This window comes from Vipera ursinii (assembly GCF_947247035.1).
Source record: "Vipera ursinii genome assembly, chromosome: 2".
NCBI lineage: Eukaryota > Metazoa > Chordata > Lepidosauria > Squamata > Viperidae > Vipera > Vipera ursinii.
This window is the reverse complement of record NC_139513.1, coordinates 87,516,735-87,540,561: the sequence shown is the minus strand read 5'-3', so window position 1 is coordinate 87,540,561 and position 23,827 is coordinate 87,516,735. Positions and strand designations below refer to the sequence as shown.

General features: G+C 37.6%; 1 protein-coding gene across 2 annotated transcripts in view; it reads left to right on the top strand.

Moving 5' to 3' along the window:
- LOC310634373 (thioredoxin domain-containing protein 15-like) overlaps positions 1-22,509 on the top strand; it is a 28,026-nt gene extending 5,517 nt beyond the window's left edge. Inside the window, exons 2-6 of one of the 2 annotated variants that reach the window (XM_083352692.1) lie at positions 2,330-2,762; positions 18,371-18,843; positions 20,355-20,518; positions 20,796-20,926; positions 22,244-22,509. In XM_083352692.1, the coding sequence (XP_083208818.1) occupies positions 2,333-2,762; positions 18,371-18,843; positions 20,355-20,518; positions 20,796-20,926; positions 22,244-22,440 (1,395 nt within the window). In that variant the 5' untranslated portion in view covers positions 2,330-2,332 and the 3' untranslated portion in view covers positions 22,441-22,509. Of the gene's footprint in view, positions 1-2,329; positions 2,763-17,551; positions 17,735-18,361; positions 18,844-20,354; positions 20,519-20,795; positions 20,927-22,243 lie in introns of those variants that run through there. The other variant, XM_083352691.1, reaches the window with a different exon arrangement.
- The last annotated feature ends 1,318 nt before the right edge of the window (positions 22,510-23,827 follow it).

Below are 23,827 nucleotides of genomic sequence, written 5' to 3'. Positions count from 1 at the left end.
ATTATTCTTTTCAGAACTATATAAAAGCTAAGACTTAAATCCAGCAATGGTGCTTTTTGATTTGGTTGAGATATTTAAAATGGAGAATAGGAAAGGAAATAAGTGGCAAAAAATTAACCTTCATCCTTGTTCTTGTAATAGAAGTTTCTGCTAGTTCAAAACCTGCCTTTGGAAGGTCATCATTGCATGCAAGTCTGAGGTTAGATTGCGTTAAGCCATAATGTTTAAACCAAACAGTAGCGGGCAGAAGTCTTCCTACCAACTTGGGCAAATGGCTGTCCAATTTTTTTCTTGAGACCTTCCAACGATGGAGAACCCACAACTCCAGGAGGCAAGCTGTTCCATTGCTTAATGATTCTTACTGTTCTTACTGTCAATAAATTCCTTTATTTTCAAGTATAATTGCAGGTAATCCTCGAATTATGACCACAAATGAGTCCCAAATTTTCTTTGCTAACAAAACAGTTAAGTGAAATTTCCCCCTTTTTACCCCCTTTTTGCCAGTTATTAAGCTAATCGGTGCAATTTTAAAATGAATCATGTTGTTGTTAAATCTGGCTTCTCCCATTTACTTTGCTTGCTTAAGTTGCCTGGGAAGGTTACAAATTATGATCATATCACCCTAGGCCAGTGAAACTGTCATAAATACGTGCCGGTTCCAAGTGCCTGAATTTTGATCATGTGACATTAAGGGTGCTGCGCTAGTGTGAAAACTGGTCATAAGTCACTTTTTCAGTGCCGTTGTAACTTTGAATGGTCACTAAATGAATGGTTGTAAGTTGAGGACTACCTGTATTGTATTTTATATAATTATAAACCTACATGGCTCATATATTTTATACATATATAATTTATATTATAAACCTGTAATTATTGTATTGTAGAACCATGATGTATGGCATAATTAAAGTTTTATGTGAATCCTGTTAATTGTGGCTTGGTCTACAAATCATTAAGCAAGCTGTGGCTTACTGCAGTGAATGAAACCAATCTAGGTTGCTCTGGAAGATTTTAACTCTGCTTTGAAGGCTCATTTAACCTGGGACTCTGTTAAGCAATATGTTTGACAAATAGCCAACTTTGTTTCTTTCTTTCTAAAACAGGCGTTCCTAAACTTTTTGCTATCATATCTCCCTTTAGTGTAAATTTAAATTTCACAACTCAAAACATCCAGACACCAAAATGAACATAAATGAACAATTCAAAATATAGTGAAACTTTTATTTTTAATTAAGACCTAAAAAACAAAAAAAACCACCTTCACACTCTCTTGGTTTCTGTCGCCAAAGGAGTATTCCTCACACTCTGTTATGAAACATCAGACTGAAAATTGCTAAATAATGTCTAGTTATTTTTTAGCAAATAATTTGTTATTATGAGGTATTCCTATCTTTATTCCAAAATTCTTGTAAATAACTAATGCTCATTTTAACGGTACTCTTCAATTGTACATTAAAATACTTCAGATTTGGAACTATCCAGATTTAGAATTGTGTTGATCATAATTCAAGAGTTCTGGATCTTGCTAACTTACCTGAATTAAATTATATTAGATGTCTTAATTGAATGCTACTGCTATTCTATATGTTGAGATAATCCAGATTCCTCTTGCACATTGTTTAAAAAGTGTTAATAGCCCTGCTCACAATTGAAAAAAATTACCTGACATGTTCAGACTAGGATTATCCCAAAGTGTAAATCAGAACCCCAGAATATTAGTAATATTCCAAATGTGTGTTCAATTTTTAGTGTTGGAAACTGTAGAATTTTGATTGACAAAGGAGCCCAAGCCCCTGGCAGGATTTCAGAGGGATCGAATAATAACTTACTGGTAGTGTCCACAACAAGCAATTGCTTGATTATGAATTAATGTTTGCATTTTTATAGTACCAAAAAGAACTTCATATCTGTGAAGCTTATTTTGATTTAGATATTTGCTGTGAATTTAAAAGTATTTTAATATAAAAGTTTGAGTTCATGTAGTTTGTTTATGCTTGTTTATGGATTAATGTTTGCATTTTATAATACCAAAAAGAGCTTCATATCTGTGAAGCTTATTTTGATTTAGAAATTTGCTGTGAATTTAAAAGTATTTTTAATATAAAAGGTTGAGTTCATGTAGTATAAACGTGTGAAATAAACACAAATACACTAGCAATGATTTGAAATGATTTTTGTTTTAAAGCATGTGTTGGGCTGCTTTGTGTCCTATATGAAGTTCCTTACTCTTGGAAAGCATTCATAAGGGAATAAACACAATTGAATGCAAAACTTAAGAATTTTTAAAATGTTATCTAGGTTTTAAACTTTTATTTCATTTTTTTAACAGAAAATGATGCATCCTGTTGCCAGTAGCAACTCCCCTTTCTGCGGGACTGGAAAAACATCTTGCCTTAATGATGACAATGGGACACCCACCGATCAGTTTGATTTATATTCCACACAGCAAACCAAGTATAGCCACACAGTCGGGCACAAGCCAATACCATGTCAGAGACAAGATGCATTAAATGAACCACATTTGCAGACCACAAGTAGCAGAAATTTAGAGACGAAAGATGAACTAAAAAAAAAGAAAAATCTCAACAGATCTGGAAAACGTGGAAGGCCTTCGGGGACAACAAAATCAGCGGGGTACAGAACGAGCACAGGTAGACCACTCGGGACCACCAAAGCAGCTGGATTTAAGACAAGTCCAGGTAGACCCTTGGGTACAACTAAAGCTGCAGGTTACAAAGTCAGCCCGGGGAGACCTCCTGGTAGTATTAAAGCTCTATCACGGCTTCCAAATCTAAGTTATACTTGTAGCAGTGCGGCTTTTCCTTACTCTGTGGTGCATAACAGAGGAGTACATGCTACTGGTGAAACAAGTAGCAAAATCAAACAACCCACTGAATAAACATGTATAGGTTGATAATATTTCTTCAGTAATCATTTTTAAATTATCTGAGTTGTGGCATGTTTTTTCACTTCTTTTGTAACTTTTTCACAATTCCTTTTTTTTTTAAAAAAAATATGGCATATCATAAACATACAATGTTCCTTTGTATACAAGTGGAATTCTCAGTGATGCGCTTGTGTATTTTCAAAAGGTAATTGCAAATATTCTGAGCGACAGAAAACATTGTCTAGTCATTTTAGTTATAGAGCTATTAATTCAAATAGCATATTTCTAGCTCCTTGATTTTTGAAGATTGCAAAAGATTAATACAAATCAGAATAGACTAATAGAAACCAATCATTCAGGACTGTCTTACAAGTAACAGTAGTTCTATAAATTTTGCCATGTATATGATTATTTTTTTTCTTTCTTCTTTAAATAGGAATGAGTAGAAATGAATTTTTTCCACAATTGCTGGAATTTAACACGGACCTCAGAACTTGTAGATATGTCAAAACTTCGAAGCTATATTTTTAGGAAGTTATCATTCCAGGCAGCCATTCATTGAAGTTCTATCAGTTACAAGTAATTCAAATATTTTGTTGAAGACATAGTTTGTATGCAGCACCTGTCTATTAAGTGCTATTTTTCCTTTACAGTATGGAAGTGCTAACTCTTGCAGACTTGAGTTATGGTTTATAAAGCCTAAGACTATACACACCAAATTATAAATAATAAAATATCAGAATTTTTTTATAAATAGGTTCTTAAAAGTGCTATCAAATATGCAGTTAATAAACATAATGAAGGTTATCTCTGAGATTTTGTTCCCTTATTAGTCTAATTAATTTGAGTGATAAATAGCATAAGCAGAGTTGTAGAAGTGCCCTGTATTTTTCAAAATCTGTCAAGAAACATACAAGTTCAAAATGACTTTATAATATCTGCATAGCTGGCAGCATTTTTTTAAAAAAAATTAAATTAAAATATTTGGTATAATTGAAAATTATACTTTTCAGATACGTGATCTTCCCATTTTTAAAATAATTTTGTCAATACAAAACGACTGGAGCTAAGTGAGCATATATTTACCAAAGGAAGACATTTTATGGTTCATAATTGGAAATGGTACAGATGATGCATAAGCAAGTTGTGATTTGATGTGTTTATAGACACCCAGATATCTAACAGAATTTAGGAATATATCTATGCATGGAGGTGCAGAATGATAAATACAGTTTCTGATTTTTGTGCACCTAAAATAAATGTTCTGCATTGAGCTGGGTATGTGTTATTATTTTTAAGATTGTATATGCGTGTGTACGTATGTATGTATGAAACAAAAAGGGGGAAAGAGAGAAAAAGAAAGACTATATCTACAGTATTACACAAATTGCATTGTAATTGACCAGAAAACACTCAATATTAAATAAATTTCAAAATTCCTTTTGAACTAAAGCTATTCCAAAACTAAGTACATTTAGTTCATTCTTAAATGTTTCTCTTCAGATTCACTTGAGAGAGGTTGTAAATATTTGCAACTTTCATTTGGGATAGACCTCTTTCACATTAAGTACAACAGTATTGAATTTTTTCTTGTAAGATCAATATTGTAGCCTGCTGACTTTCTGAGGACAGCTCTGATTTCAGTAATGACAACTTAAGAAATGGGTGTAATTTCATGTCTGTTTTATCAGGAAAAAAGCAGCAAGCCTTCAGGTATTCCAGTGATGCCTAACTCGTAATGAGCTGGACTTTATCCTCTATTTTATAACAGAATGTTGAATTGCTTTGAGGGGACTTTGTATGCACTGGCAACCATGAACCTCAACAGTACTGGAAGGCTTTTTAGTCACGTAAACTAAGGCAGCTAAACTGCTACTAAATTGTTTTTGTCTTATTTTGCTCAAGCTTATGTTTCCTTGAGAAACTTTGAAATGATCAGTTTTTTACTTTTTTTTCACAGAGGTGCAAGTTTTGACACACAGTGCTAATGTAAGCTAATTCTCCCTCAGGACATATATTGTACTGTCTTGTTTTGTTACATTCCCCACCCCTCCCCCAAAGCTGCTTGGAGAGCAGCTGAATGTAAAATCTAAAAAAATATATGGTATACTCTTACGGCAAGATACTAATTTATCTTATGCCAGAAGTATATTTTTAATCAACTAGATTTGTTACCTTCTGTTTTTCTCATGCTACCTTTTTTTAAACTCCTCACAAATGAGTCTGTTTGACGAATCAGCGTATTGGGAGGGAAGGCAGATGCATTATTGTTCTAATGTGATGAATTGTGTATTCTGAGAAAATATATGCTAAGAAAGCAAGCAATTTATGTTTATCCATAAAGCTTATTAATTATATCTGATGGAAAACACATCCATTAAAAAGACTAGTTAAAATAGGCAGAAAGGAGAGCACTGTTGAACATTCTTGATTCCAATTGATTTTACCTTCCACTGCAGTTCATAAGGGCCATGCTATGGTGAAAACAGAAGTCAGCGATTTGAGATGTTTGAATGATAAATTCAAATATTTTTACTACCGCTGTATATAGTCTTCTGAATACATTGTGCTTTTTTGGTACATTATCTCTCGTCATGATAAACACTGCAACAGCATGTTAATTCCTATGCTTTGTTATTACTGGGAAGAAAGAGTATCTTTCTTTCGATAGTATTGATACATGATTTGTAAAGCAAATGATAATTTTATATTCTATAAATTAATTGTACTCTACATAAGCTAGGATTGTTAATGTGTATTCACACTGCTCAAAACATCTACATGTCGTGCTTTATCTTTCTTTTGGTTAAATATAGATATCTGTTGTATCTTTTGATAAATAAGCATTAATAGGGACCTATACTACTTAAAAGACAGAAAAAAATGCTGTTTACTTTCTAACTAACTTTACATAAACTATAGAACCAAATAATTTTACTACTATTTTTTAAGTCTTGCACTGGATATGTTCAAAATTATCGTATAAGCAGTACTTTCTAAATACCGCTTTGTCTACTACACCAAGAATCACTTTTGTTTCATAACTTTTTAAGGTTACTTATTACTGATCGGGATCTTTGTTCAACAATGGGCCATTTTTAGTCACAGGAAATCCAGGAAAGTAATATATATGGGATGGGAAATTCCATGACCAACAAGGCAAGAGGGATTGCTGTCAGGGCATTAAAAAGAATTTGAAAGGCAAAACTTTCAGAATGAGAACTCTATACTTATTCCCTAAGTTGTCATTCTACTTTATATCACTGTATATACAATGCAGCAGCATGTAGTTCACTAACTACAGTTGTTTGCAATCAAAGCTTCTAGACTTGCTTATATTGTAATGCTTTTTATTATACATATAATATAGTTCATTATTATAATGAAAATATTAGAACATGCCCTTCCTTTTGGTCTCCTCTCCCAAACAGATAAATTTAAGTTCTGCAATGTGTAACCAATTTCATCTTGAAAATTATGATAGCATAACATTTTTTAAAATATATATATATATTTAAATACTGTAGGCTATTTTAAGATTTTCACTTTCACGACTTGCTTTTCCATGGACAGGTTATTTTATTAGAAAAAATCATTAATACCATCATCCTGTCTTCTGGTATAAAAAGTCTGATTAGGTAACTGTGTTTGTTCTTACATCCATGAACCTTGGCTACTCATGTGCAATTGTCTGTATGGGAATGGAGTAGTATTCATGAACTGTACTTATGTCATCATTTGGATGTATATTTATTAATAAAGTAATTACTTTAAACACAAAATGTTTCATTCTTGCCATATATTGCATCTGTCTTTCATAAATGTCTTAATTTTATAAAATAATGCAATAAATTTACTAGCCTACTTAAGAGAATGAAGAACTGTTAATCACTTGGTGTTTTCATTGTTTTATGCATAAAAATATTGAATTAAATTCTTTAAGTTTTTCTTTTGTTCTGCTCCTCATAACTTCTTATAATGTCTGATTGAAGGACAGTGTCCACAAATGTTACTGGCTATTGATTTTGGTGACAATCTAATTAATATTATTTGTATGTACATGTGTGTGACTAGGTCTGGGTGACAGCAAAAGTGTGAATGAGTGTCTTGTATTTTAAATCTGGAAATCAATTGAGTGGTGAGGGGCTGAATACCATGGTAAACATGTGACCAAAAATTTAACAGTTGATTATTTAAAAGTAATGGACCAATATTTAATTTAGTATTAATCTTTCATTTTAAATATATTTTCACTTTTTAAAATATTAAAATAGGCTGTCAATTGTTAGTTCCATGGCTAATATGAACCTTTTGCTTTAAAAAAAGTGCACTCTTCCTTTACTAAACCCTTTCAGAAATATTGTAATGTCACAAAACAGAAATTTTAGTGACATTTCTTTTTAGATTCTTCATTAGAATAAGAGGGATAATTTTTAATTTAATTTTAATGTGTCTTTATGTCTTACAGCAGTAGATTGGCCCTGTAACTTTTAGAGTTGCATTACATCCTATGGAGAAAAGAGACTTTGTTCTTTGCTCAGATACATTATTTGCATGCAGAACATCCTGGATTTTATCCCTGGCAGTTCCATTTAAGACTGGATAACTCTCCTATCTCAAATGCCAGAGAGCTGCTGCTCAATGAGTGTCCTAAAATAGATACATACACCATTTTTGATTTGTTACACAATACTATGAAAAAGCCTTTTGCATTTAAAATCTGAAATAGTACTTATTTTTATTTTTTATTTTATTTTAATTCCATTTATATCCCGCCCTTCTCCAAAGACTCAGGGCGGCTTACAAGCTTAGCAATAGCCTTCATTCTATGTATATGCCTGCTTATTAGGGCTTTCACACACACCCCAAGCGGCATTATTACAAAGTCAGCTTATTGCCCCCAACAATCTGGGTCCTCATTTTACCTACCTCGGAAGGATGGAAGGCTGAGTCAACCTTGAGCCTGGTGGGATGCGAACCTGCACTAATTGCAGGCAGCTGGTGTTACTTAAGGAGGCATTAGCCCACTGCTCCACCAAGGCTCTTACAGACATATGTATACACACACACACACACGCACGTATGCACGCTTAAGGTTGACTAGAAAATTAGAATCCAGAAAATAATCTTTTCAAGCTTTTCTTATAAGAGGAACCTTTTGTTTATTGTTACTTTGTCTCACAAAGTACTGTGTGTGTCATTTAGTGGTGGAGGCTGCCATGGAATAATTCAGGTGTTCCATCAGTTGAATATAACTCCTAATGTTTATTTGCCCTTCGGACATTTGCAGAGGGTGAAAATAATCCCTGATATAAATTGAAGCCTATGTGCCATTCTTCGTGCTTAAGAGGCTTATCAAGATCAACAAAATTTGGCATTCTGTTGGGGCTAGTGCTGCATTCAAGGTGCTCTTGTGGGGAACTTCGCTTAATTCCTTTCCCCTCTCAAAAACAAACTTGCAACTGGGACCTCCCCCAGCAGCAACCTTGTATGAATGCACAATTTGCAGACCAAGTTGCAACAGCCCTGCATTCCATAATCTTAAGGCTATACATTTTCTTTCCCCTTCCCTTCCTGTTTTTTAATGATTGGTAGGGAGGCTTCTGGCATAGCACTTCACTAAAATGTTTATAGATGGGAACAATAGAGAAATTTCAAGGTAAGCCAGTGACTCAATGCTAATTTCCAAGATATGTCAGCAATAAACATACAGGCTCACATACTAAGACTTAAAGCATACTGTTATATTAGCAGGAGTGTATGTTTGGGGAAGGTAAGAATCCCAAGATAGATGCTTTTGACAACCCTGAAGAAATAATACTTTTAGATACATTTTAAATATTTTTAATGAAGCAATGCTACTTACAAATGTCATATTATTTCAATATCTGTACTGTTAGAACTGCAGCTATGGAAATGATTGGAAAATTTAAAACTCTAAAGCTGATACCAAAATAACACTAAATCAATAAACATTTTTGTTCTCAGTATGCACAAATATTTATACTGTCACAACTTGGTATAAGAATGATGATCCTTTCCCAGCCTATTACAGAAATACCTAATCCAAAATAGGTAATGCCCAACAGTGTTAACTAAGAAATGTACTCTCCTTTGCACGTGTTAAGACACTGGCTTTGAAAGAAACACAGCAAGCTTAGCTCTGGTACATACAAAGGAAGAGTTGTCCACTGGAAGCACCATAACAGACTGTTCAGCTGGTGGCGAAAACATCTTTGCCACATTCCGAATGAATGGCAATGTGTTCTTTTGGTTTCTAGACAGGACCTCTGCTCAGTGAAGAATACTGTATAACCTATTCATGGGACAGACTCCAGATCTGCCACCTATTTTATACTGTTCATGACAGCTATTATTCTGATGACCAAAGAGCTGGTTGGGAGTCCTGTGAGGCTTTGATAGGTAATTACTTGGGTGCTTTATTAATAGCAATAGTCGCTTATTTAATGTTCGTTTGTTCAGTCATTTATTCAAATTCTAATGCTACACCCTCACTGAGTGTTTCAGGATGTTTTATAGAGCATTAACATAGCAGCAGTAGTGAAAGTAATATAAATATCACAATAATAGAAGCAACCATGCAAGGGGAAAAAGACAGACTCAACATGCACAACGTGAATGAGTTCATGCCTTATCCCAGCCAAATATGCAGGTTGTTAAATGAGGACCTCACATGACCATGACTTGTGACTCCCTGCCAGCTTTCCACAAAGTTAGTGGGGAAGATGCCTGACAGTTGCAAATCTCAGGTAGTTTGCCAGCAGGTCCAACAGCAGGTGAGTACTAAATAGGCAAGGAGGTGCTGTGGTACCACGAGTGCACATGAGCTGGGGAGAGGTTGCTGTGGTGGCATGTGAGTGCATGTGGGCAGGGGCTGGCTGCAGTGTTGCAGTGTGAGCATCCTATAGCATACAAGATCCCTTATCCCATATCCATACTCTGTCAGGAACTCCTCTGGAGTGGCTAGAGCAGGGGTAGGCAACCTTGGCTCTTTTATGACTCGTGGACTTCAACTCCCAGAATTCCTGAGCCAGCTGGCTCAGGAATTCTGGGAGTTGAAGTCCACGAGTCATAAAAGAGCCAAGGTTGCCTACACCTGGGTTAGAGTGACTTGTAGCCTTCTCTGGCAGCTCTCCCATTGACTTTGCATATGGAAGCCAGCAGGGAAGGTCGCAAATAGCAAGCATGTGTCTGTGGGACACAGCAATCATCATTAAGTGTAAGTTGGTTGTCAAACACCTGGATTGTGATGCTGTGGCCATGGGTGTGTGTGTGTTATGATGCCTGGAGCTTTGAAGACTGATCGTAAGTAACTTGTATTCAGTGCTGTTGCAACTTCAAATATTCCCGGAATGAGTGGTTGTTAACTGAAGTCTACCTGCACCTAGTCCAATCTGGGAAAGTGCAGTTCCATCCAGAACTAAAGTTGGAAAATCCCTGGAAACAGACAGTTCATGCCATGAACAACAAGCTACTCAATCTTATTACTTGGACAGCATCACTTAATTGGCTAGGCATTGAGACCTACAACTGGTATCATTGGCATATTGATGATGCTTGACTGCATACATTCATTCCTGTGCTCGGCAGCTGGACCACAGACTTACAGAAGCCAACTGGCAACAAATATGAACAGATCTGTTACATAAATCCTTGAGGTGTGCCCATCACTACCTGAGCGATTGTATTCTGGACCAACTGTAGTTTCTGAATGCTTTTCAAGAGTAGCCCAATGTAGTTCAATAAAGATGTGACTCAGGCCTAAATTGAAATGAGTAAATTATCATGGCAGGAAAGTTTGTTAATAGTATATAAGATGTTTTGGCCACAGGTATCAACTGCTCCTCAACCTGGAGTAATACGTCCAAGGAGAATCAATCCCAAATTGCAAACTACTGAGGAGAGTAAACAATGGAATCTCCAGGACAGCATCATGTACTTAGTCACAAGTTAAGATACACAACTGGATATCGTCAATATAGGCATGTTAATTAATGTCAGCACACAGGTGAAATCTGACTCCATGCCAATGTCTGATCTCATCCAATGGTTTCATGTATAGCTGACGTTGAATAGGAGCATGTCTGGCTTTGCAGCATCTCCCTCTTAAAAATCCAAGACATAATCTGTCTCCATGATCGGAACCGTTTCTTCAGAAAAGACAACCAGCATAATAGAGTGTTCCCTGCTTCTAGATCTTGGAGATGGCTTAAAAGGACATCATGACCAATGGCACTGAAAGCCACTGAAACATTAAGCAAGACCAGAAAAGTTGTACTTTTCCTGTAGGTGCAGTCAATACTGTCTCTCGGCTGATAAAGGGCCTGAAACTGGACTGAACCATAACTTTCATTTCCTCCCAGGCCAATTTAGTTCTAGTCCATCCAATTTCTTCACAGAAAGAAGTAATGGAGACAAGTCAATAATTGTCCAGCGCAACTGGATCAAATGATGGCACACTACTGCCACTTTCAAGGAAGGGGTTATTATATATTATACCCTCTCTTAAGGACACATTTACTACTGCATCAACCCAGATCCCCATGAGCTGACTGCTGATAGCAAGCAGAAGTGGTGATGCTGAGGTTAGCTGACAAGTTATTATGTTCAAAACTGAATATATTTAATGGATATACTTTTCTAGAAACACAAATGCACTGAGAAGATGAAGAGCAGAACATCACCTGTGGAATGTATCTTTATCACATAGCTACAAAAGGTATGATAATGCTATTTACTGAAAATTGTAGAATATAAAAAGACAGCTACCACTTTTTCATGTTTGAAAGTGCTAATCTTTTTCATGTTTGAAAGTGCTAATCTTTGTTGCTGTGACATGCAAAGTAGGGAACACCTTTTAGCTGCATGATCCAATTGCTTGCTGGGAACTCTAATCCTGGACTTATTAGGAAGCAGAAAGTTCTCCCCCACCTGTCATCAATCTGGGAAAACTGCATAATACAATTCTTGCCAAAATAGACTCTTCAAAATGCATTTTGGAGGAGGAGTTTTCTGGGGGAGTTTCTGCATATCATTTGAAGTGTACCCAAAGAGTGTGCAAAGGCATTTAATGCAGAATGCTAAGACTCAGAATTACATTTAAGAGAAATTACTTATTTATTTTGCAAACAGAAAGGGATTTAGGTTCCATCCTAAATGTGGCTCAGTTTCGTACTCTGCAGTGGGTGGGGAACACATGAGTTGTAGCCCAATGCAACAAAAATGGAGTAGATTAATAGCTATACTTCCTTAGTAGTAGCCTACTTATTGGGCTCTCTTTTTGCCTTGGATTTCAATTTCTAGAAGTGAACCAGCGTGATAGAATTCTCAGAGTGGCAGTCAATATAGATGAAAGACAACCAATTAAGGAAAGCTGTTCAAAAGGAAATGGGTCATTAGTTTATTTAACGATAGGGGAATAGAATTAGGGAATGTCATGCCATAAACTGTGACATACTATGAATGTCTACATCAGGGGTGTCAAACTGCAGGCCCATGGGCCGGATGCATCCTAGTGAAACTGCGCCCACCTCATTGCTGGCAATGGCAAAAAAGTTGCGATATGTAGCACCACGTCACGTGACGTTGCAAGTTTGACACCCCTACACAAAATGGAGCCCCATTAAGTTCAATTGCATTTACTTCCTAGGAATTAACCATAGGATGCTTATTTAGTAGTGCTGAATTCCATGGCATTACTGTGTGGGCATGCACTCAAGGTCTTATGCACATTAAACTAGAATGTGGTTCATTATTGAAGTTTAGCCTTATTAATTTAAATTAGTACATCACCATTTGCTGTGGATATTGGCAGTGTTGCAAAGGAAAGGTAAATGAAGTTAATGGAACTTCAGTGTGACATAATTTTGGGGCAAAAGGAAATGAAAGTATTTAAAAGTTTCTTACTAAAAAGATTCTCCAAGTTACTTATTACTTCCACAAGAAACCTAGCAATATTTGAATGGACATATACATATGTGTATTTTTCTCATCTGTAATAATTAATACTCAAAGCTAACTGATGAACATTTGCAAGTAACAGTGAGATTGAATTTTGTGAGAGCAAGGAAGATGATCATGATAGAGACAAGTTAGACCTGTTGCTAAAAGAATGAGAGGAAAAACATAGCTTAAGTTCAAAACAAACCGAAAGAATGCAGAAACTGCTCAGACACCGCCCTAATTCACACGGATATATGAAGTGGAGAAAGTTCAGCACAATCAGACTTGCAAGATTCTGTTATAATAGCCATTCCCAATAAAAATAATATTAACATTCCTGTGGAGTTGATTCCTGGTCTGGATTATCTAGCTGACAATTTTTTATCTAGATATAAAACCAAATTTAAATGTTCCAGTTAACAAAAAATGCTGTCAGTTAAATAGTCAAAATGCTCAATTAATAGCTCTATTAAATGTCTTAATTTAATGTCTATTTAATGTCTTAATATTAAGATGTCTTAATATGATTTTGATATACTTATTTCATTTTCATTTCTTACATATTTCAAAATTTTCTGTCATTGTATAAGTGTTGCAGCCCTCAGTCTAATGAAGCAGTCCTCAGCTATCCTTCTTGTTAATTTGAGACTGAAACCTGTATTATAATATTGTGGAAACATTGCTTATAGGAAAAGAGATGCTTTAAAAAATAGGTTTCACATGAATATCACCAGTTATTTTCCTTTTTTTTTCTTTTATGGCACGCACTGAAGTTTCTGCCCTGTACATTTTTGTTTCAGTCAATGAAATCCAATTTTATTCATATTTTTCATATTAGGGTAATATAGCAAACACTGATCACCACATCAATTTACTAAGCATTCACCCTGTATAAAGCTGGTACTGGGTTTTAAATAAGGGAAGGTTGCCAAGCACAAAGTAAATACATATTTATACGTGGTCCTCAACTTATGACCACAACTGAAACAATTTCCATTGCTAAGGAAGGCAGTTAAGTGAGTCATGCCTGATTTTATGACCTTTTTTGCTATGGTTGTTGAGCAAATCACTGCAGTTGTTAACTGAATCGTGCAGTTATCAAAGTGAATCTGGCTTCCACCATTGACCTGTTTGTCAGAAACCTGGTAGGAAGGTTGCAAATGGTGATTGCATGGCCATGGGACACTGCAACCATCATAAATACAGACTGCCAAGCATCCAAATTTGATCATGCAGCTGTAGGGATGCTGTGACAATCTTAAGAACAAGGACTGATTATATGTCACTTATTTCAGTGCTATCATAACTTTGGACTGTTGCTGAATGAATGGTTATATGTTGAGAACGAGTACAGTATTTCTACAAACTCAGCATAAGATTTTATTTTTATTTTAATTCCATTAAAATGAGGACCCAGATTGTTGGGGGCAATTAAGCTGACTTTGTAATAATGCCACTTGGGGGTGTGTGTGAAAGCCCTAATAAGCAGGCATATACATTGAAAGAAGGCTACTGCTAAGTTTGTAAGCCGCCCTGAGTCTTCGGAGAAGGGCGGGATATAAATGGAATTAAAATAAATAAAAATAAGATAGTATCTCCATATCCACTTTTTAACTTTGGTGTAACAACAAATTATTCTATGATGTAAAAACTGAGCACTGATGTCATCTGCAGTTTATAGGGTTGCACAGTGTTTGTTTTAGTTTTATGCTCTCAGTGGGTTAGGACGCTGAGCTTGTCAATCAGAAGGTCGGCAGTTTGACGGGTCAATTCCTAACAGAGTGAGCACCTGTTACTCGTCCCAGCTTCTGCCAACCTAGCAGTTCGAAAGCACGTAAAAATGCAAGTAGAAAAATAGGGACCACTATGGTGGGAAGGTAACAGTGCTCCGTGTGCCTTTGGCGTCTAGTCATGCCGGCCACATGACCACGGAGACGTCCTCGGAGAAGTGCTGGCTCTTGGGCTTTGAAACGGAGATGAGCACCGGCCCCTAGAGTCGGAAACGACTAGCACGCATGTGCAGGGGAACCTTTACCTTTACCTTACATTATTTTAAATTAACTTTTATTCAGTTGGAGTCTTCTGGAGGGGGTGTGTTTAAATAAATAAATGCTTGGCAACCTGTAGCAACCACCGAAATACTTATATAATGTGAAATCACAGCTGGACTTCTTTACCATCCTTGAAAGCTATCTCTAAAAAGGGTTCTCTTTATGAGCGGCAAGAAACCAAATCACGGTAGTGTAATGGTAAGTCAAAGTATAGGTTTTCGTTAATTTTTGCTCGGGATAAGCGGGATTTAAACAAATGAGGCAACAGGGCAACTTTGGTATCTACCTATGCTGACATCGTAAGAAAAATACTATGCGATCTGACCCTAGTGCTCTTCGGTATCGTGAGGTCCTCTTGATCAAAGCCACTTGTCTCAAACGGTAGGGTCCCTTGCCTGAGCAGGCGGGGTTGACTAGAAGACCTCCAAGGTCCCTTCCAGCTCTATTCTGATGGAAAGACGGGAAGAGCAAGATCAACCCGAGTAGCTACAAGAAGACGGACGAAGGGTGCTCTTAGCCAACTTTTCTGCCCCCACATCCCGCAGAGTGAATGTGAGGAACTAGATTCCCGACAGGGTTTCTAACATTGAGCCATTCCTTTCTCCTTAGCTATCAATGCCTCACTGAGTGAAGGGTACTTCCCTGCTGCCTTGAAAGAGGCGGTGGTAAGGCCCCTCCTCAAGAAACCGGCACTGGACCCAGCTGTTTTAAACAACTTCCGTCCTGTCTCCAACCTTCGCTTCCTTGCGAAGGTCGTTGAGAGTGTGGTGGCGCGACAGCTCCCTTTGAACCTGGAGGAAGCTGAATATCTAGATCCGTACCAATCGGGTTTCAGACCGGGGCACAGCACGGAGACGGCATTGGTCGCGCTGGTGAATGATCTCTGGCGGGCCCGAGATAGAGGTTATTCTTCTGTCCTGGTCCTATTAGATCTATTAGCGGCTTTTGATACCATCGACCATGGTATCTTACTGCGTCGTCTTGAGGGGCTGGGAGTGGGAGGCACCGTTCTGCGTTGGTTCTCCTCCTACCTCTCGGACCGTTCGCAGACGGTGTTGGCAGGAGGGCAGAGGTCAAGGCCTAGGCCTCTTAATTGTGGAGTGCCTCAGGGTTCGGTGCTCTCGCCCCTCCTGTTCAACATCTATATGAAGCCGCTGGGAGAGATCATCCGTAGCTTCGGGGTGAAATATCATCAATATGCTGATGATACCCAGCTATTCATCTCCACCCCGAACCAACCCAGTGATGCCCTTGATGTGATGTCCCGTTGTCTGGAAGCGGTACAGATTTGGATGGGAGAAAACAGGCTTCGACTCAACCCGGCCAAGACTGAGTGGCTGTACATACCGTCATCTCGTTTAGTCCAAGAGGTTCCATCTCTGACTATAGGAGGAGAGATGTTACCTCCCATTGATAAAGCACGCAATCTGGGCGTCCTCCTAGATTCACGACTCAGTTTTGAAGATCACATTGGAACCGTGGCTAGGGGGGCATTTGCCCAGATTCGTCTTATATACCAATTGCGCCCCTTTTTGGACCGAGATGCCCTACGTACAGTCACCCACGCACTCGTTACCTCCCGTATTGATTACTGTAATGCTCTCTACATGGGGCTGCCCTTGAAGACCACCCGGAGGCTTCAGCTGGTGCAGAATGCAGCTGCACGGGTTGTGATGGGAGCTTCCCGATACTCCCATATTACACCCCTCCTGCGTGAGCTGCATTGGCTACCAGTTGCCCTCCGGGTGAGATTTAAGGTGCTGGTACTTACCTTTAAAGCCCTACATGGCTTAGGTCCGGGATACTTGCAGGACCATCTGCTGCCGGGAACAAATTCCCATCGTCCAGTACGCTCACACAGAGAAGGCCTCCTCAGGGTACCGTCAGCTAGGCAATGTCGGCTGGCGACCCCCAGGGGGAGGGCCTTCTCTGTGGGAGCACCAACCCTATGGAATCAGCTCCCCCCTGAGCTTCGGATAGCCCAAAACCTCCAATCCTTTCGCCGCGGCCTCAAAACACACCTGTTCCACCAAGCTGACCTAGACTGACAGGCATTTTAATTAATTTATATTTAGTATTTTTAATTCATTTTAAAATTCTCTAATTTTTTATTGCACTGATGTTCTCAATTTTCATTTTATCTTGATTTATGTACTTATTATATGTTTTATTGTGAGCCGCCCTGAGTCCTTCAGGAGATAGGGCGGGATATAAATCCCATCAATAAATAAATAATAAATAAATTATAATACTCATTGGAAAAAGAAGCGCTTTTCACGAGGAAAATAAGTGAGTGTCAAATTTTTATTAAAACTCCTTCGGGGACGGGTGTGTTTGTGTGTGTGGGGAGAGCACAGGCGCTTCCAAAACATTGCGGAGACAACGGCACAGAACTCTACTTTGCTTCCTTCCTTCTGAGGCTAGAACAGGGGTAGGCAACCTCGGCTCTTTTATGACTCATGGACTTCAACTCCCAGAATTCCTGAGTCAGCATAGCTGACTCAGGAATTCTGGGAGTTGAAGTCCATGAGTCATAAAAGAGCCGAGGTTGCCTACCCCTGGGCTAGAATATCCGGGTTGCGGACAAAAGAAGAGCCAGCCCAGCCCTTTCACGCCGGCTTCCCTTGGCGCTGCCAAACCGGAAGCGGAAGTTCAAACGGAAGGCCTCGTTTGGTGGCTGGCTCCCTTTCGCTGGGTGCTTTACCGGTCTTTGGTGGGCGCGGGGCGGAGGAGAGCGGCCGGTCCCCCTCCCTTGCGAGGAGGATGCTCTTGTCCTCGCGCGGGTGGGGGCGGCGCCTCGGGGTGGTCTGGCTGCTCGCGTTCCTTGTGGCAGGTGAGGAGGGGGTTCGGTTGCCATGGCAACGCTGGGCGGTGGGGAAGGAGCGAATAGCCCGGAGGAAAGAGCTGCTTTTAGACGCGCTTGCCGGTTCTGGTGGCTTCTTTGGCCTCCTTGTTTCCTGACGTGAGTGGGGAAAGAGGCAAAGGAGCTCCTTCTGCTGCTGCTTTCCGAAGTATGATGCAGATAGGGCAGGGGTAGGCAACCTCGGCTCTTTTATGACTCATGGACTTCAACTCCCAGAATTCCTGAGTCAGCATAGCTGACTCAGGAATTCTGGGAGTTGAAGTCCATGAGTCATAAAAGAGCCGAGGTTGCCTACCCCTGAGATAGGGCGAACCAGATAGCAAAAAAATTATTCCGCTCGCAATCTAGTAATGCACCGTATCAGAAGAGTTTTCAGAAGTCTGCATTTCCCTGGTTTTCAGGTTGCACTGTTCTTCTCCCTCCTGAAATAAAGGCTATTATGCACTTCTGGTGTTAAAGAGAATAAAGCAAGGCAAAAGCGCCTAAACAGATTCTCACTTTGAGCAAATTAAGGATGTGCGGTTAGGCTGCATGAAAGTTTACACGATGTGAATTTCTCTGTATACCTACAGCCATGTATGTATGTGTGTTTTGTAGCAGAAACAGATGAAACCTCTGACCTGCTATCAGAAGAGTTAAGTGAAACTTCCCTACCATTAAATCAGGAAAGCGGTTCTGTCCATTCAAGCAGCGATGGACATCGAGAATCGGTGCAGTACAGGACTGCAGAAATTGCTGATGCTATGATGAGTGGTAGCCTTCTTGCCGACCATCATGTCCTATTGTCAGTTATTCCAAGTGACACAAAGGAGTCACATCTCTCTGAAGCAGACACTGGTACTTGTGATGCAGCGGCAGAGGGCGAATGCAGTACGAATAACATGGCATCTGTATCTCAACAAGTGTCGCATGCACAAGAGCCAATAGTACATCCACCGGTAGCGTTGGAAGCAGTGCATCCTTCATTAGCAGAGGACTCAAATAACACAGATGGTATGAAAACCCCAAAAGTGAACTGTGAAGAAAGAAACATTACAGGAATGACAAATTTCACATTACAAATTTTGAATATTTCCCAAGTAGGTGACAAGTATTCTGATGAATTTCTCCTTAAGTTAAAAGTTGGTCTTGTTTAGGTGCAGCTAAAGTAGGCTCTGGATAGGATTACACCTGTGTTCTTTAACATTGGCAGCTTTAAGATGCATGGACTTCAATTTCCAGTATTCTTCATTGCTGGCTGGGGGATTGTAGAGATGAAGTCCACACATCTTAAAGTGGCTACAGTTGAGAAACACCAGACTAGAGTAAAAATGTGTCTGCTTATGCTATTACAGTGCTTACTTGTTTAATGTGCATGCTGTTGAATCTGTTTCATTCAAGTGTAATGGAGCGACAGTATTCTATTAAGAAAAGGAGCTAATGAACTGGATTGGGAAATTGACTTCACATAACAAACTGAAATGGTTATTCAGTTAATCCCTATTTGGGTTAAATAAAACATTGAGCAAAATAGCCTAACCACATAACCTATTTTTTTTTAACCAAGTCACAAAAAATAACCAATTTTAAAACTAGTCCACAAGACGTAATGTTAATGCAGTCCTTGGATTTTTAGCTTAGACAGATAAGCATGTTAATTGAGCTAAGTCTTATCCTACTAATTTTGTATATAAATATATATATATTTCATTTTTTTTACTGTCAGCATTCTACAGAACACAATGCTGTGTAACTAGAGAGGTGTAACCAAGTAAAGTGATTATGACACTAAAGATGTTGGATTCTATTTTGTTTTGTTTTTTAAACTTTTTTCATCAAATCTGAAAATTGGTATTTCAATTGATGCCAATTTTAATCTCTTAGGAATGCATTGTTGCTCCTAAAATTGTTAAGAAGAAAAATGTCTATGAAGGATAGCACTTATTTCATAGAATGTTTAACTGAGATATCAGAACAAGCTTAGTTATTTCTGAAAAATTATTAAATTAATGGAAAATAAAGATGTGGATTACAGCTTGTTCAATAGGTGAATGTCATCTGAAATATTGTAGGCAAAGTAGTTCTGCCTACTGGTTGCTATTCTAAAGGCGTTTGGTTGCCTTCTCTGTGAACAGACTACTGGATTTAGATAGCTTTTAATTTGATACAGCACACTTTTTCTTGTGTTACATTATTTGGATTTAAGGAATGTGGATTTCCTGTTATGTGTTTACTCTTGAAATCTATTGTCGAAATCAAACTATCACAAGATTTTATGGAGTTGATTGTGTCTATGTTCTTGCAGGAAACCATTCAATAGCTGATATTTAAAATATTTAATAAACTAGCTGGCCAGTATGCATGTTTACTTTTGAAATTAGGAAATTAAAGCTCTCAAATTTATTCTACCTGTAGTCATGAGAATATGTGGTCGCTAAAAGTTGGCAATGACTTAATGGTATATAATTATCATAATTCATACTGTGGTTACTGTTCAAGTTTGAAACATGTTTTATAATGGAATGGCTAGTTAGCGCTTTCATAGAGACACTTCATTGCTTTTCTGAGTAGAACTTGTTTTTTTAAATTAAATTTTCAATCTCTATTTTAGGATTTAATGGAATTTTTAAATCCAAATGGCAGTGACTGCACCTTGGTCTTATTTTATACCCCTTGGTGTCGTTTTTCAGCCAATTTGGCTCCTCATTTTAATTGTCTGCCACGAGTGTTCCCAACACTAAATTTCTTGGCCTTGGATGCCTCCCAACATAGCAGGTAAATTTTATTATTTTCTGAATGATAATTGTTAAGTTTATTTTATACATTGTAACATGTGTTTACAATAGTAGTAATGTAATAAAGTATTAATAACACCTAACGGCAGAGAATGCTTTCTGACCATCCACTGCTCTCTACTGCAGGACCTTCATTTTGTGTGTGTGTGTGTGACATAGTGGTTCTGGTTTAATGAAGAGTAACGGAGAGTTAGTTTTTATAAATTTAAATGAGAAATTTGTTTAGCAACATTTATCCTTCTACTTTACTCTTGCAGTTTATCAACTCGGTTTGGAACTGTGGCTGTTCCTAACATCCTCCTTTTTCAAGGTGCTAAGCCAATGGCAAGATTTAACCATACAGATCGAACTCTGGAAACACTGAAAGCATTTATTGTTAATCAGACTGGTAAGATGATATATGAATCTGGAAAATTCATAGCTTGATATAAACCTGTCTTACTCTAGTAAATATTTATTTTATTAACTCAAGGAACATTGTTTTGCCCCGTTAGGAAGGTACTAGAAAGCAGTTTTATTATTGATCAAGACATGAAATTTTGGATGAATACAAAATAAGGTTGCAGTCCTAGCTAGACAAATAATATTCTACTTCTGACAATTTTGGTTCTGTTGAGGATCTTTACAATCTGTCATTTGTTTCTCAGTAGCCTTATTTGGATAATATAACCATACCCTGGCATCAAGGGTCAATGTTAATATCATACTATAATATGGATATTAGTTACGCACATATATTTCAGTTCCCCTATGATAGCAGGAGTTGTTTATGGTTCTTTGCATTATTTTGGGATTGAATTGCGGTGGCACAGTGGTTAGAATGCAGTACTGCAGGCTACTTCTGCTGACTGCCGGCTGCCTGCAGTTTGGCAGTTTGATTCTCATCTGCTCAAGGTTGACTCAGCCTTCCATCCTTCTGAGGTCGGTAAAATGAGGACCCAGATTGTTGGGGGCAATATGCTGACTCTGTAAACCGCTTAGAGAAGGCTGTAAAGCACTGTGAAGTTGTATAAGTCTAAGTGAATGCAAGAAAGGTTTTGCAAAAGTGAATGCAAGAAAGGTTTTGTTTTTTTTGTAGATATTTCTCTTCATGTTAACAAGGAAAAAAACCATGTTTTCTTAGCTTTCCTTTATCCACAATAGAGGGTAAAGCAACTTCTATCTCTACATGCTGTAGCAAACAATTAGCAAATAAAAGCTAAGATAGAAATAAACTTACCAAAAGAGGCAGTATATTTTATCAGGAATGTTTTAAATAAATAAAATATTTTTCTTTATTGCCTCTTGAAGGAGAGAAGATATCAAGGCACTATCCCCTTTACTGATATGTTTTTAGACTAGGATGTTTGCCTGTTTATTTTTGTCATCTTTGCCTGGTAATATGAAGAGATAAAACAGGCTAATCAACTATTATGAAATTATAAAAAGACAAGCTTATTTGAGGCTGCAAGAGTTCTTAATGAATGAAATGGAAATAGAGCAGCCCACAAAGAATCAAATATGTGATATTAATAGTTTTACTGGAAATATATTTTTATTTCAGTGAATAAATTTTAAAGTATAATAAACGTCTTATCAGATGATAATTAGTATGCTACAGTCTAAATTTCAAACTAGAAAATGGAAGTTTATCCATGCAAATAGCTAAGTATGATTTACAATGCTTCATTTTGCATCAAAGTAATAATTGGATATTTCATTTCAGGAATACAACCTAAGTCTGATGTGATGGTGAGCGTGGAAGACCATGTTGGTCCCCTGCCTAGCACACTGAGTAAAGGAATAGATTGGCTCCTCTTATTTTCTTTATTGTTTCTTATCAGTTTCATCATGTATGCTACTATTCGGACAGAGAGCATCCGTTGGTTAATACCTGGTCAAGATCAGGAGCATCAGGAGTGAGATGTGATTTGAGGACTATCTGCTTTTAGAATAAGTTGATAAACTTGTGAATTCTTCACGTATTGTGAACTGGAGTCCTGTTATGTTTATCGCATATTAAAAATGGCACAGTATCATTCAGAAGAAATTTCTTAACATACAACAATGAGCACTGTAGTTGGTTAATTAAATGGTGATGGGACAGCTTTACCCTATTAGAATCTGTACTCTGCAGACTCCACTTTTAATGAATTATAATATATAGTTTTTAAAAAGTGGCCTGATAATCTTGATAGAATATTGTAGAAATTCTCACAAACCTGAAAAAAATGTAGAATGAAAATAATAGATTTAAATGTTAATTGGATTTAGAAACAATCTATCCTCAGCTTTAATGAGGTACATTTTTTGAAAATTCAATGCCATTTGATAAATATATAAATTACTGACTTTTTCACATTTGCGCTTTTGATTAAAATGGTTAGAATTAAGAAAACATTTAACAGGTCCTAATCTTCATATCATTTATACTGGAAACTGAGACATAGTTTACTGTTTTAAAAGGACATAAAACAATGTTACAATAGATTGGAAAGAGGAGATACAATGCATGGTAGTGTGATATTTAAATTAAGTATGGGTGTAAATATATGTATAATTTCATAGGCACCACCTCTTTAGTGGTATTTTGTTTTTGTTTTGTGTTTGTGTTTGTAAGAATTTGAAACAGAAATTAAAAGTACAATCTTTAACATGGATAGTGATGGCATTATGGCTACATTAAATAGACCTGGATCTTTACAGCTGTTATAATAAAGCCATTCATGGTAGAGTATTTCAACTTTTAAAAGCTTCATTGGAAAGCTAGCATAAGAGAACAATATAATATACCACAAATGTGCATGACACAGAAAACAGAATCAAAAGTGGATCAAGATCTGGAAGAGAGAATACAGACATAACTTACTGTCCTTTTGCATTGATGACTGAAGTGCTGTTTACTCACAGCTGACTATTTTTGTACAGACTACAGATCATGAGCTGCTTGTTAAAGTGATTACTGTCTCCTTACACTCCTCCAGGGAAAGTCTGTGAAGATTCTCAGACGTCCAGGTCATAGTTATCCCAAGGGTGCTTTTAAGTACTTTCTTATTTTACTTTGAAGACTTTCCCTTCTCATCCAAGAAGCTTTTTCAGAGCTGAAAAACAAAGTCCAGTTACCTCGTGAAAAAGCACCTTTGGGATCCTTCGGAGAATACTGTTTTTCTTAATTCAGCAGCATTTAGTACAAACAGAGCAGAGAGTACCGTAACTAGATAAACCACGCTCTCCTTGCTTCGGACAATACTACTCATCCTTTCCTATGGTAGAAAAGAAAAGATTGATTTCTTTCCTTGCGAGTTCACTA